This window comes from Hesperophylax consimilis, chromosome 25 (assembly GCF_061612785.1).
Source record: "Hesperophylax consimilis isolate HC1 chromosome 25, BYU_Hcon_1.0, whole genome shotgun sequence".
In the NCBI taxonomy this organism is placed as follows: Eukaryota; Metazoa; Arthropoda; class Insecta; order Trichoptera; family Limnephilidae; genus Hesperophylax; species Hesperophylax consimilis.
The window spans coordinates 9620074-9636730 of record NC_142860.1 but is presented as its reverse complement, the minus strand read 5'-3'; the positions used below and the strand labels follow the sequence as shown (position 1 = coordinate 9636730).

Sequence of the window (16657 nt, the reverse complement as noted above, 5' to 3'; positions counted from 1 at the left end):
TTACACGACGTAGTGCATCGCCTTATGTGAAATATTTAGAGTCACCTGTTGTAAATTGTGTAGACTCTTTGTTTTGAAAAGTATGTATAAAAAAGATAAAATATCTTAGCCAGGTCTTGAGATAGCCAGGGGAGGATGTTGGGAAGTAAGAGCTTCACAGATGCACTCATAGAGGACAGTACATACAGATAGATACAGATACAGTTGGAAATATCAGTTGGTCATACAATTGGGCATATGAGCATTCCAAAATTTATTTTCGTTTATCTCGCTATGTTTTTGTAGATAAAGGCCCCTGTGATCCTAAACCCCCAATTTATCAGTAAGAATTACACAATATTTTTGGATTCGAATATATATTTCGAACATAACATACTCCTCATTCTGTCTCATGGTAGAAATTTTGATTAATGTTTTGGTTTCAATGTTTGTCTGAAAGGTATTTTTAAAAACCTTTCACGTCTCTGATTATTTTTGTATCTCAATGATAACCATGATAGCGATATAGCCTAGACAATATTATATAACAAAATAGCATATGTTAGTCAAATGATTACATATTTTACACTGCGTGGCTTTCCACAATACTGCATCAGAAATTAAGCAACCGTGGTGATGATTTCACTGATTATGAGATAGTTTACAAACCGTGACTAGTTCAGTGACTAGATCGTTATCGCCAGATTGTCTTACACGAGTCCCCATCTTTCTACAAAGTAGGCAACATAAGTAATTATTTTTAATCGAACACAACTGCGCAGAACAGTGAAACTATGGCATCCCAAATTGGGGTATGTTTTGAGGCTGAAAAGAGTGGAGGATGAAAAGGAGATGGGAGGAAGAAGGTTGAGAAGCACTTAACTATTAAGATCTGATTACCAACCACGGCTAAAGCCATTTCAAGCAACATTTTAGATTGTCTTAGATATTTTTAAAGAGAGACAAAAAGACAAAAAAGTTTATTGAAACAACATACCTAAGCGGAAGACATTGCTTATGCAATGATGGGGCACTTTAATTCACGCCGCATTGTGCCTTTTTATTTTTTTATGTGAAACCGCACAAGATTCCCAACTGCTCCCAATCATCTGGATCTAGTGAGACTATAGCATCCCCAATTGGGGTATGTTGTGAAGCTGAAGGTAGTGGGGAGGGGAAAGAGATGGGGAAGAGGAAGGTGTGGAAGTACCTTGCTATTCAGATCTGGTCACCAAACACGGCCAAAGACATTTAAAGCAACGTTTCAATTCTGAATGGTGGTCTTACACCAGGGCGATACTGAGAGTATCTTCCACTCTGGAACGTGCCGCAAGTATAGTATTTATTATTTTCAATGAGTTATTTGTGAAATAAAATAAATTAATCACATTAAATTTACTTGCGCACTTCGTGATTTGAATCCCAGACCTCCCGCTTGCTAGTCGAGAGCCTTATCCCTCGACCATGGATGCCGTCTGCTGGGAAACCGACGCATTTGTCAACCCGGCCACGGACCGGTCACAGGTAGACAAGCACTTTGATTTACCCTAATTCCTCAATGAATTAAGCGAATGCGCCGAGCGGGAAACATTGATAAAAATCTCCACAACGATTGGCTTTCACTTTTTGATCGGAACTTGATACGTACCTACCCGAAACGAATTATTTAAAAGCTTGTGTCGAGAGCCGCACCACGAGGCGACCGCAGTGCAGCAGAATGGAGTCGTTTCATTAATTCAAACGGATGACTGGGCGTGGCTAGCCAGGTAATAAAGCGCTATCTCAAAATTCAGAATCAGATCTGAAACAATTTTTGTTTTCGTTCCCATAGAAATATTAGGGCTTCGTTCTCAACGAGACTTGACAAAAACGAGTAAAATGATAATGATTTTTATACGTTTGCAATATTTAAAACAATAAAGACAACATTCGTAACATCCAGGTAAACATGCATTATAATTACATAAGGTATCAAACTAACTTAAATTAAAATAAAATTCGTTTTACATTTTTGTAATAGTCTAGTGTAGTGATTAAAATACATTATTAGTGTCTAATGATACTTGATACCTTTCGAAAAAATAAAATGTAAGTTTCGGTAAGACTACCTGAAGAAGCTCGACTGTAGTTGACACGCTTGCCTCGACTTGACTGCGCTCCGTGTCGTGTCTGTTTTAAGTGCCAAAGTATTAGAAAATGAAATAAACAATCATTGTAGCACATAACATGGTGAAGAGAGAGAGCTTTTAATAGACAAACATAGTTATCATGAATAAAGAGTTATCACTTGAACCCCCGTCATCAAATCGTCAATAATCCCATTTTTCATAAACTTTTACCACTTCAAACATTAGAATGGATCGTTAATCACAAATTCTCGGCCCATCAGCGTTTAGTCAAAAAAATAAGCCTTAGGTACATTGATTCAAAAGCTATTGAAATAGTTTCTAAAAAAACTGTTTTTTTTAAATATTTAAATTTTTTAATTAAATAAAGCAAAAAGTCCAACTTTTTTTTTCAGTGAATGTATAGAAAAGATATAGGGTGCCATCGCTAGTGAACCGTATAAAGACCTAAGTGTTGTAGTTTTACAAATATTTTAGGCATTTTCAAATAATGAATCCCATTACTCGCACATAGTACTATTTAGTTTAGTAGTGGCAATTAATTCTTTCTTTAAATTTAAAACAAAATTCACCAGATCTTTAAAATGACGGTTAATTTATAGTTTTCTTTATTTATTTATTAATGTTCATAAAATTCAATATGTTATTGTCCAGTTAAAACCATATATCTGTTTAAAATTTTTGGCACTTAGTGCTTTATTTTAAAAAAATTGATATTCATTTATCTCTACAGGTACAAGATGTACGGACCTACAGTACGACGAATCCTACTTCTATTTAGCATATTAATAATGATTATTTATGACACACCTTGATTATTCCTATAGAACTTGGACATCTCAATGGACAGTGGATTTCGGCTCCTTTCTTTGAAGATGAGTTTTTTTTATCCATGAATGAGTTAACGATTCAAATCCTGTTTATTGAAATGGATTATTGACTGGTATTATTACGATGGGTAATGATATTCATAAGTAATTTAAGGTTGGTTACTACCTGTTAACAACGGAGATTACCTTCAATGTATTCTGTAGAATAAAATACTAATTGTCACACTTATTATTTTTTTTCTTTCAAGTTTTACATAGTTTTTAGTAAAATATAAACAGACCTAGGGTTATGTACATGTTATCAATAAGATACCTTAAGAGGAAGCTACAAGACAAAAATGTGTAAATTCTTGGTATACCTTATATCGTAGGTAACAGGCATTAAAATCGCTTGACAAACGGAGTCTAGAAACGTTTTTTATTTATTTTGTAAATAATTAAAGAAGGCAAAATAGTTAATCAAATAAAATTGTCACAGATAATTTTAGATATAATACTGTATTTTAAAAAAGTTGTTTCCTTTACGCGTTCATACATTTCTATTGAAAAAATATTTTTTTTAGTACTTTACATTTATATTTTTTATTGAGTAATTTATTATTTTATTTGTATTCTACTTAAGCGAAACGATAGAGAAACCTTCAATTTATTTAAAGCATATTTTTTGGTATTCATAATGTACACCAAATTGTTATAAAGATTAATCAGAATAGTGATTTGGCATTAAGCTTCGCCTTAACTAGATGTTAATTCTGGATCGTTATCGTAGCAATTGATTCGAGATTGGAGGTTGTAAGTTCGATTTGTATAGCAGCATTATGGGTATTGAATAATAAATATATATATATTCTATAAAAACTAGTGCCAGTCTCTATCTCTATCAGTCTGGGTTTTGAGATGTGATGCTAATGTTAGTAAGCAGTATAAACACGATTTACGCTTAACGACTGATAGCACATTGAATTAAAAGACTCCTACCGAAATAAAAGACAAAAATTCTTTGATAATTTCGAAAGCTCTCTTTATGTGAAAAACTACTTCAACGGAGCTATAAAAAGATGTAATTTTATTTGAAAATATTTTGAGGCTGAAAGTAGTGAGGAGGGGAAGGAGATGGGTAAGATGAAGGTGGGTAAGTACCTGGCTACCTGGTTACAAAACACGACTAAAGCCATTTCACGCAATAACGTTTCGATTCTAAATGTAATTATTTTACTAGGGCGATACTCAAAGTAAATAACACTGTGAAAGGTGCAGCAAATATACTACATACCTGTTATTGTATTCAAATGAAATGAAGAATTAAATTAATTTACCTAGATCTTCCTTATTTAAAAAAAATATTATCACACAAAAACTATCTGTATCAAAAAGTAGGTAGCCAAAGAAACATTGTACCTAATCACCCTAAAAACTCTAAAACTTTAAACAAATAAATCAGTCCACAACAACAAGTAAAAACACCTGTGAAATACCTCAAACCTAAAGCATTGTATCCCTGTTCCGTGAGGACCACACCTTTGCTAATTACCCGATGATATATTATATCTTCTGTACAGAATATAACATCATCTCTTATACTGCATATTGTATCTCCCATACAGCATATTTCGGATTCTGCGTGTATTGTATAGGAATCCGGGGTAAAAAAAACGTATTAACGTATTATAAAACGGGCTAGAATGAGGTTCTGCGCATGTGTAATGCGCACCTCGATTCTCAGGTGTGACTAATAACATATTCCTTTGACTCCTTTGAAGTGAGCCGAAAGCCGACCGAGGCCACAAGACACGCGAGGAGGTTCTCTCGATTGTATTGCGAATATATGCTAATTGTTTTGTTTTAGACGCATTCTTAGAAACTGTTTTTTAATGAATGCGTATAAGAAAATGCTTCAGAAATAAATGCAACATACCTACTAATACATAGATTTAAGTAAGTTCTTTTAAAGCTACAAGTAAAAATATTAACAGTTATGAAAACCATTTTTTTTCTTCTTTTTGAACTGGTTATAATGTAATGCACACGCAGAACGATATTTCACAGCCTCTTAACTCATGATGGAAGTCAAATTGTGTACTGACTAAATATTTGCGTTGTCTTCAGAGTACCGGACAAAAAGAATTGATTATGATGATGATTCATGATTATATATATATTATATCTATGATTCACTCACATCTAATATATCTCGCCGGAATCTGGGGATTTGCTACAAAAAAAATGATTTCAGAAATCCAAGTCGTCCAAAATAGAGCCCTGCGAAATATTTTCAGTTTACCTTGGAACACACATGTCAAAGACATCTACATAAACACCCAAATACTTCCTTTTAATACCATTCCCACTTTTGAAATAACGAAAACTATATTACAAGTAATTCAACACTCGGCACATTCCAACACTACACTCTATTACAATTACGACGTACACCAACACAACACAAGAAATCACAACAAACTACATATACCAAAAATCAAATCAACAAAATATGGACTAAGATCCCTAGAATACATAGCTCACACAAAATATAATCAACTACCCAACGAGATCAAATGTGCAAGTCAATGTAAAAAGACCCAAACTAACATGCTCAAACTTCATCTTATTAAGACTATCTGAAATAATAATGTTGTCTATGTCCCATCATATGTCCATTTAATACATACAGCTATATGTTTCATGTAATGCGTATCATTCCCGCAATGAGTTTATTAACTCCTGGGAGTACAATGCTTTATATAATATACTATATTATGTATTGTATACTTTTAATAAAAATAAAAAATAAATTAAAAAATTTCATGACGCCAGAGCTTACGGATCTAGAGTATTTGCTAAAGAGATTCACTCAACTCAAATAAAAAATGCTATCGCGTCATGAAGAACCATATAAGAACTCATTTTCGTTAAGTTAAAAAATGGTCGGCAAAAGATACACAGTACATTATTTGTATATGTATACATTATTTGGTACATACATAAGGTACATATCTATATTACAAACAATCAGTTTAAATGAGTTTCGAACGATCAATAACAATAATTTACGAAAACTTTGCTTTTATCATTTTCTCAAATATTCTCACTATTAATGTGATTATTTTCGTATTCCCATAACAACCTTCTGTTGTAATACAGCCCCGACACTTACGGCCGAGAAAAAACGACCATCTTTAGCAACAAGAAAAGAAGAAGAAGAAAAAGACAGAATGGATGCCCGACCACCTCACAAACATTATAATAACGGGGTTCTTTCGTTTTTAGTCATTTGCTAACATTTAAATTAGTTCTACGGTGTAAATTCTTCTTTATTCTCTTATTGTATACTTCTTTCTTTCATTATGCGACCAAAGAATGATGATTATCGCTGTGTTATTTTGCTTACACGAGTCATATATTTTAATTTGACTGTCTGTATAAAAATGCTAGATACTTCATTGTGATTGTAACAATTCTAATTTCGGGACAATGGTTATACTAATGTTAAAATGATTCAGAGTGTACATAGGTTACAAAATCAATGTAACAATAAGAGTGCTTCTGTATTAAGCATTATTTTGTCCAATCTATCGGAGGTTGGCTACCACCAGGGCAATCTTCGTCCTGAAGACTGTAAATAACTCATTGGTATGTACTGCAGTAGTACCAGACTTATAAAGCTATATGTTGAAGTTTTCTTATTTTATCCAGTCCAATTTCACGTATTTCGATCAAATTGGTTTCTTTGTTTCTACAGGGCATTTTGAGAATGCATCTAAATAACCATATTTCAAAAGCGCTATCTTTTGTACCAAAGTTTGGTTTAGTGTCCAGATTATCAAGTGTATTTTCCATATATGTTTTATAGTAGATAACTACGCAATTCTTCGCAAGAGGCTCTTCAGAATTCTTGGATAACCAACACCTTTGCCATCCATTGGTCATCCCAAGTGTTTCTCTGCAGGGGTGCCCGGGTTTATCGGGCTAGATGTGTTCAGGGTGCGCCTGCCCACCAAATGCGTGGCGTGCCAGATCGGGAGAGGCTGGTTTGGGGAGACCTTTCCGGCTGGTCTCTCTTGATCCGTAACCTTGCGCAACAGCGGGAGGGATAGATCATTCGTCTGTAACTCCTGGTCACATTGATCTTTAGATTCCTACCCACTTTATACTGTACTATCATCGGTTTTCTGGAGATACCGATGCTGTCGACTCGCTGAAAGCATCTCAATTCGACCTCCACCTCTCAACTCTCTCCGCTGTGCATAGAAGAAGAAGATTAATAAAAATTAATATCTACTACAAAAGTTTGGTATTAAAGAGGTTTAAAACCTTTGGGATCACGACCACTCTCTCAAAGACCCTCCAAGCCACTCTTTATCCAACAACTCATTATTTGTTGTCATAATTCTAAATTGACCAATCTAAAACATAAGTTTAAGAAGGTGGTAGGTACGTTGCTAAATCACACTATCCAGATCGATATTGTTGTTGTTTTGCCTGTGTTTGGTCTCCAAAAATAATGACCCCAACAACTACCAATTGACACACAAGAAATGTTGAAATAAATAAATATTATATCCCTTCTGTTAATTACTTGAAGTCATCTTATTAATAGGAATTCTAGGAATTTTGATGGTTTAGATTCGTAAATAATATTTCGTATTTTTATCTGTCAAGATATTTGTCATTTTCTTTGAAAGGAACCCTATTATTTTAACCTTAAACATAAATATAACTTACAAATGTTATTTTTTGCAACCAATGATAAGAATTTTTGCCAGTCATTAAGAAACGGAAGAATGTCGGAATTTTGTGGTAATATTTGAATTTTATAGCTATTTGATTGTAAATTAAAAACTGAACATTGGAATTTTAGTGTTTTCTTTAGAATTAGTTACCTATTTAATTGCGTTTTTAGGTGTGTTCACATTTTAGAAGAGCAATTAGTTTTGACATTATTGAGAATACCCAGGTGTTCTTGTGTAGTTATTCAACGTGAATAGTTAAAATTGGTCAATATTGGATAAAATTTGGGAGTTTATGATGAATATTTTATTTCACTAGACAGCTTGTCTACAGAGAGACCTTTGTTCAAGATAATGTGATCTATAAACTAGCATTTTCTGTTGTAAGGTTTAACTAACCAGAAGGGACCTATTCTTTCAAAAAATTCTTCTGAACATAATGTCAATTCAGAAAACAACCAATATTACCTACGAACAGAATAATTTAATAGTATAGCCGCGGAAGACCGATGTAGGGGGTGGGATCTTGTATCTAGCTATCTACTGTAAGGAACAATTTAGGACTGCTCTTTTTTAGAAATCATTAACTCTACACTTATAAAAATGGTGCATTGTTCTTATTAAGTTTTTGTGCAACATAATTCGTCTATACACATCTTCGTTAGGTTCAATACAAATCTAAATCCTACAGAAAATACGTTAAATAAAAACTTATGGTACATTGGAAACATAAAAATACGGTTTATTTTGTGATAATTAGTGCGATAAAATTCTTTAATATTGTCCCTACATACCCCGTTAAAAAGCTCAGTTCATACGTGTCTATTCTTCCTAACTGTACACAACTGCCACAATGTCGGTTTGACGACGTTTCCATTTACCCAAATTAGTCACATAAAAGCTCCACAAAGCCCACCTTTCAGCGGCTTCAAACGTAGAGACCCGCTCAATCAAGTCTCTGTCAGTGCGTCATCCGACTGTCATCCGACGCTCATCCGTCGTCAGTCATCGCATGGTACAACTGTCGAGGATGCAGTATATTGCCATAAAGAAATAAGAAAGTTTTAGACCAAGCAAAGAGCTTAATTTTTTTAATCAAAACTATCGTTAAAATGAAAATATATCGGTAAAGTAAAGAGTGTTTTTTTAAACCTTTTATGAGTTGTTAATACGTAACGTAAACGCATCGTACAACTAGTAAGGTTACCGTATTTTATTGTGAGTAAAGAAGGAAATCAAAGACCAAGAAAATCCTTAAAATATTTAATTTGCATGAATTTATTATGAAACTTTTTGTTGAAATGGACATAATTCTGTACACCAAAGGGTATTTGATGAATCATTGTAGACATTGATTGTTAACAGGTTCATTAAATAGTTTTTTTAGATGAGTCTCAAGGTGGATTTTTATAATATATATGAATTTACATATTCTTCAAAAAATAAAATAAGAACGGTAAGCTCTTGCTTTTTCCAATCTGCACAACTTTTTCTATCTGGCATGTTAGCCATGCATCTATTTTCAGCACAAAATGTGATGAACCTACATCCAAGAGCTGTGGATGTCTTTGCTTCATGATATAGTACTGTTAAATCAGTTAGAAAAATATACCATGAAAGTATTTCTGAAAAGTGAAGTTTGAAACCAAAACTACAATATCTTTATGTAAATAGAAAATGATGGCTTGGTTGCGTTACTGTGTGGGTTAGTTAAAGTAACCAAAATTCAAAATATTCAAATGATCTACTAAATTGTTTTTGCACGTCATTATTTTTTCATCTCTCCATTCAAAAACATCTTCTCAGGTGTTCTAAGTACGCGCATCGGATCGATTCCCAAACAACCTGCCACCCTTTGTCTTCCCTTCTATCCTCATATCCTACCACCCACGTTCCACACTACAACCTCCAAACACAAAATACTTTGCGCAACCCCGATTGGTCACGGTACCAATGTTTGAAAACTGTGAAGACGTTGCGTGTTCAACAGTTGATTTGTTAGTTTATTGAGGGATGAATAGGTTTCAACGTTTTTTTGTGATGAGTCTGAATAACAAATATTAGTTAGCAACAAATGCTTTGATACGAAGGGTAGCTTTTTTTTCAAAATGTAATCGATTACTACTTCATTTGATGGGAACTACATTTTAACTGAAACCTGCAAGCTGATGGTGAAAGATCACCTGTCAGAATCGAAACGTTGGTAGAAATGTTTTTAGCCGTGTTTAATGACTAGATCTTAATAGCTAGGTATTTTAAACCTTCCTATTTATCCTCTTCTTCTGCTCCAAACTACTATTTATCCTCACAACAGCAATTCCGATGTTGGGGATGCAAGAGTTCCACTGGCTCCAGACAAAGACGAGAGCATTTATTTTTCCGATAAATTCTTCTTTTCCATTGAAAAACATGATAAATTAGAAAGTACCAACTACGCACATCTAAAAAAAATTAAGATACATCGTACAATGTGTTTGGAAACTCGCAGTAAAAGGGTTGAAACACATTTAAAGTTGGTTCAATGCTTCGAAGCATTTAATCGACATCAATCCCCTATCGACAGATAAAAAAGATACCCAAACTGCGATGTAGATTCACAAGTTACCGACTTGAAATACCGGACTTGTTTCCAAACGTAATGAAAAATGTTCTTATGCCTAAAGAAACACTTAAAAGTTCTGTAGGTCACGATATAGGCCCTTGAGGTGATTTCTCACGAAAACTGTGCTATATAAATTAGCCAAATATTATTTATTATTATTATTATAAATAACAAGTGAAAAAAATCTTTTTTTCTGTCAGAAGATGCTGTACGAATTTCGAGGCGTCAGAGCTACCATTTAGAGTGTTTTAGCTATTTAGCAAACAGATAAGAAAAGTTTTCCTGAAAGACCTTTTATTTAATAGATGAGACAAAAAGTGAATATAAAGATTTCTGTGAATGTAATTTGAATCATTCATAATTCGAAAGGATACATTGAACTTCAAATAAAATGAAATAAAAAAAACTAACAATGAAACACATGACGTCAATGATAATAATCGGCTAAGGACTAGGTATGTACATACATACACACCCACAGTCCATGCCCCACGGCATATGATTAGTGCTTACTTTGAGAAAGAGTGAATTGAATTGCTACGAAATTACTGGTTTCTGGACTCGGGTAATTCTTTTGTTGGTGGTTGGAATTTGTCATTCATAAGTTCGTAGACTTGAGGCAGGTTCACTGACTCTTAATTTGGGATCAAAGGGGACTAAATGCATTCGATGACGTGTTGTATGAACAAACTTTGTTTAAATTTGATCAATATCACTTATAATACCTTTAAAACATCTTTTTGAAAGGTTTTAATCAATTTTACATATCGATGTCCACCACAGAAGTTAGACCAAAGATTTAAGAATTTTGCACAATATACAAAAAATTTAGAAGAGAAACATACACACAACACACAGTTAATACTTAAGGCGATGCACTACGTAGTAATGCTAAATCATGTGTTTTTGGTTTGAAAATTTGGTCGCCTGGAAATGTTTCAGATTTTTTAATTAAATACTGCAAGTAGAATACATCTTGGCCTATGAAATAATCGAGTGTTTTTTAGATAAGTCTTTTTATAAGCCCAGAAAAAAAATAATGTGTAAGGCCTATGAAAACTGCTTTAAAGTTCAAAATCTCATTTTCGGTTATGGTTTTGTTGTAGGTATAATGTGGCAAATTAAGTTATTTGTAAAATGATCGCTAGAAAATTTAATATTTATGCCTGAACATCCATAAAATAAAATAAAAGGCACTTTTTGGCCATGTTTTTTTCTTGCATAAATCAAAACAGGCGGATGGTTTTAAGCGGGAATTTAAACCTTATCACCATCTACGTAAGGGGTGTTATTGATAGCGGCTCGATTTAAAATATTACACGACGTAGTGCATCGCCTTAAAAGAAATAATAAAAAAGTGAATAACGCATAACTTCCAGGAGCCAGCGGTAGGTACTATGGCATTATTTTCTTAATATAAATTATCTGTGAATAAATTGTGTGTGCACGCAGAGAATCTGAACCTCGACCTTTGGATTCTCAATAGAGGATCCAATAAAAAATAAATGATTTCGTAAAATAATTATTATATCAGCCTGACTAAAGTAAAAACGATATAAATTTCCCGCATTCTTGCACCACTGGGCGCGTCATAAAAAGTGTATTTTTTCATAAGTTGTCTATGAAATGCTACAAATTATTCACGGCCAAATAGTTATTGTTAATTAAGCGGAAAATCGTGAAATTAACCATGAAATTTTGTCCTTAACTTTGCCGAATACTATTTTGCTAAGATTCTATGGAGTTTGTTAACAGGTAGGTACCTACTGGACATTTATATTGTAACGACTTGTTTTGTGTTGCAATTTTAGTATGGTTTTTAGGTACTCTACCGGGAAAATACAAGACCTCTAAGTCTATAATAGCCAGGTAAAATTTGAAATACCCATACGTTGTAAAATTGTGAGACGCATATGACGCCGTTATATTTGTATAAATAACAATAACTTGAAATTCAGTAAATTTAAATGATTCACCACTTCATTGCAAATAAGAATCTAGAAAAAAAAAAAAAAAACGACTCGTTTTTTGCTCAAACGCCTTCTCTCCTCCTTCGACACGTGTATCTATTTAATTTCCAAAAACTAACCTTCGCACAGCATCCTAATCTCTATATTTTTATGCGAAAGGGTGTTGAAATATTTTCTCTCAGGAAAATAAACAAATATTGTATAATAGTTTGGGCAGGTAAATGCCTGAGTTGACAGGTACGTGCGTTCCAGACATCGTGCGTTCGATTCCTTTGGTAGCAAAGTCCTCCATTATTGCACAAGCAACATCATCCACATTTAATTTAGTACCTACGTACCTAGAAGAAACTTTTTAAATGTTTGGTTATTCGTTGCCAGGACGATTCGTTGCACGGAGAAAACTAGCTGATATGAAAATTTGGTAAAATTATTCTTTTTCCTAATAAAAATGGCACTGCGGGCATATAACGAATGAATTTGAGGAGTTCCTAACAAAGCATTAGTCAAAAGCAAAGGATTTATGCTGACGGCGGAACACGTGTTCATACAAATGCTGACATTGATACTGAAATACTTATATTTTAGCATCCCGTCATGATTATCCATTAGAAAAAGAATACGTGTTCTCGATATATTCTGAATGACTAATATTTTATTAGGAAGTTAGCACGCTGTCACTTTTTTAACAGGAGCTTTTTTCTCCTTGAACCTGCATACTCCGCTAAGATAACTTCTTGAATGAGCAGTCGTTTTAAGAAAATAGAAATCCAAAAATAACATATCGACGCCGGAAAGGCAAAAGGGCGTAAGCGACAATTTAGTCGAAAATGAGTAAATTGTACAATTTTGATTAGAATTTTTGTCTGATCAAAACTGTATATTTAAATCACATTTGACTAAATTGTCGGTTACGCCCTTTTGCCTTTCCGACATTGATATGATAGCGTAATGAACAAGAATAAGATGGGGGAGCCTTTGCACGATCACATACTCGAGTTAGACGAATTTGTGTGAGACTATAAATTTATCTGATTAACACAATATGTATGTAGTTTTATCTTGTTAATTCTTCTACGCAGGAATACAAATCTTCGGGTTATAGGTATCTAAATATGTAATGGCATCCATTCTCAGCTTAATCCACTGAAAGATCATTAAAAAATCGATAGCTATTGAAGCGTAAAATTAACACGAATTAGCAGCTAATAAAAAACAGAAGACTAATAATTATTGTCACTTTTCTAATAAATTGGGCACAAAACGGAATTAAATTCAATAATATACATAAATAAATATTAATTAACCCATTCGATACGAAATAGCGGATAATTTACCACCCACGGACAAATCCAGGAAAGTATTTTTTATGTTGATGACCAAACCGTATAGAAGTCAGCACATCGATGAAATTGGAATAAAGATAACTAAATGTTTAGAAATATTAATGTTATTGCAGTTTTTGATCGCAAAAGCGCTTCACTACCTTTTTCGTGTGTTAACATATTTCATGAACTTTTTTTGTTATTTGTTTTTGGGGTGTTATGCCGTGTTGCGCTAACTCCTTCTTTAGCCGACGTTTCGGACAGCGTTGCAGTGTCCATCATCAGGGCAGATCCGGCAGATCACATCTTCGGATCTACCGGATCTGCCCTGATGATGGACACTGCAACGCTGTCCGAAACGTCGGCTAAAGAAGGAGTTAGCGCAACACGGCATAACACCCCAAAAACAAATAACAAAAATGCTTTTGGCCGTGAAAATCTAAAAACTTACATTTCACGAACTATTTAAGGAGGTATTTGAAGCTGCTTTTAAAATTTTAGTGCGATTCGTTGTTTATTTGATTTTGAATTTTTCGAGAAAGATATGGCACTATCTAGTGAATCAAATGGTGACCGGATAAATCATCAAAATTATAATACATCACATTTTTAAAAAGTTATATAAAGTCATGGAAAGTGATGAAACAAAAACTTTATTAACTGGGTTAAGTAGGTTAGGTTAGGTTTAAAAAAAATTTCTCATCGTTCCTAATGACTTTGTATCACTTTTTAAAAGTGTGTTGAGTTATCACGTAACCGAATCAAATACTTGTGTCGGGTATTTGCAATAGTCAGCACAATAAAATAGTATGTAGTTATGCGGCGATGTGCGAAATGTGATTGAAGCAATTTTTCAAAGGCAGTGTGGTGTACCCAAAGATATTAGAAGAACGAGATGTGCTATGCGCAGTTCGTACTGAGTGGAATTGTTTTGCCGAGTGTCGCCGGTTTTGTTCACCAATACTACTGCACACCTTCGCTTGCGCTAAGGTATCCGCACTAATACATAGAACAGATTTCTGTGCGTACACGTACCGATACCGTTCAAAGTACCCTAATTAGGTAGTACTCCGGCTACGGTCCGGCGGCCAACATAGCATATCTCGTTTTTCTAATATCTTTGGGTGTACCTGTCCATCTTCTCTGCTTAGCCCCACGGGAAAGGAGTTATAGTTAGATAGATTTGATTGTTTGTTACGAATTCATTATTATAGAGGTTGAACTTCAAATTAATATAAAATATTTTAATATGAGATGAGATCTGCTGCCCCCTTTGAAAGCAAAAACTTATCTACCTATCGTAACGAATAAGTACGCATTCTTTTGTTTTTGCATCATTCAAAAACATTTTTAACTTTAAAGTCACCGATCGGTTGATTATGTATTCAAATTATATTTTTACACATTGTTATACAGGAAATAACGGCCATTAATGACAGGCTTATTAAGGCTGTAAAAAATGTCATTCCCATAATCATTTTTATAGCTATTGCCAATTGGGACATGTTTATTAATGCAGTAGGTATAGTGGATTTCTCTGCCAGGGGGATACTAAGAATAAATTTTATTTCAAAATCATTATTTTGGGTATGATTTCTATGATTTTTGTGTTTGTTGAGAGGTTTTGTAATTTATCAAATAATAGTGAACATTTTAAGTTAAAGCTTTGTTCACATTCGGAGTAAAACACCTCTTGACGTCTTTTTATCACCTATGAAGGCTTTATAAAAGTGTTAACCAGTGATCGCTGTTGTTATCGCGACAGATATTGTCATTGGCTGGGAAAAATATTCAAGTAGTTTTTCACAATAAAAACGAACTTTTATTGATCTTTATTACGTTATTTAGGTCAATTTTAAAATGTTTTTCAAAACTTGTTTGAAAAAAAGTGTATTGACTTAGGATTGAACCTTCCTTCCCAGGAACTGAAGTCGACAGCTTAACCAACCTCGCCAAATGCCTATCGGGAACGACCGACATTTATTTCGTACATTAACGGTTCTAATTCATCTGAGTGTAAGTGATTTACCAAAAGAATGCATTGTCATCGACAACAAGTCTATCTGACGAGTTTCAGCTCGTTCGGATGTCGGGAAGGGGGTTAATTTCCGGTTCCAAAATTTGCATTAATTCATTACCGGAAACAAAAGTGAAATTCAATTAGATGTATTTATAAAGGTAGATTTTTGTAAAAAATTGTCGGTTAGAGAAGTAAAAAGATCGTAAGCGCCACAGGCAAACTTTTTATACCTACAATAAATCATCAAAGTAAATTTTGAAGGTCATCAAATCTAATTTTTTTCTAAGCACAGTAAGTAATTACGTACTATGAAGAAAGGAAACGTGCAAATTTTACGATACCAGAGCTCACCGTTCATTAAGTCGAGTTTTTAGAGGGACACAAGCAGATATTAACCTTCATACCTAGTTATGGTTATGTAATTGTTTTAATGGTAATAGTAATTATTTTCAATTTTGTTTTGCACTTCTGTAAATAATCAATTTATAAAACATGCATTTCAGTTCATTGGGCCGATATTCCCTTGCGCCCGCGCGGCCGCCCCGTATCGAATGGCCCTCGGACCGGCGCCCAACTGCGCATGGCGAATTGCGCGCTCGGGTGGTGTTTATGAAATCTTTTTGTTCCACTGAAAGGTAATCGAGTAAGGTTCGCCGTCCATTATAGGGATAATAAATTAATTTGCGAGTAGAAAGGGGAAAAGAAAAAAAAAAAATATGTGAATATTAATTTGAATGTCGCTAGTGACAAAATTGCTGACAACTTTTCTAAGGTATACGGATACCTAATTGGACAAGAGTTCTAACGCTGAGAGCTTTGAAAAAAACTGTTTGAAAATATAATAATGAATAGGTTAGAGGAGCTATCGGTGGTATACCTGTAACTTTCAATTATTTCGATCATGGTGGGGCACATAAGGGAAATAGTTGATTTATAATTGAAACATTGTTTGAAATGGTTTTAGACGTTTTGGTAACCAGATCTGAATGGCCATGGACTTCCCCGTCTTCCTCTTCCCCTTTTCCTTCCCCTTCCCAATAATTTCAGCCTCGCGACATACCCCAGTTGGAAATGTCGTAGT

At 34.0% G+C, this 16657-nt stretch overlaps 2 protein-coding genes across 2 annotated transcripts in view; one reads left to right on the top strand and one right to left on the bottom strand.

Annotated features, from left to right (window-relative positions):
- Positions 1-16208, top strand: part of LOC149411516 (uncharacterized) — a 28866-nt gene extending 12658 nt beyond the window's left edge. The window contains exon 3 of the mRNA XM_089646648.1: positions 16080-16208. Coding sequence (XP_089502774.1) covers positions 16080-16208 — 129 coding nt within the window. The remainder of the gene's footprint in view (positions 1-16079) is intronic.
- The window catches only part of LOC149411515 (uncharacterized), a 136296-nt gene that overhangs the window by 19416 nt on the left and 100223 nt on the right, over positions 1-16657 (bottom strand). The gene's annotated exons all lie outside the window — the stretch shown is intronic.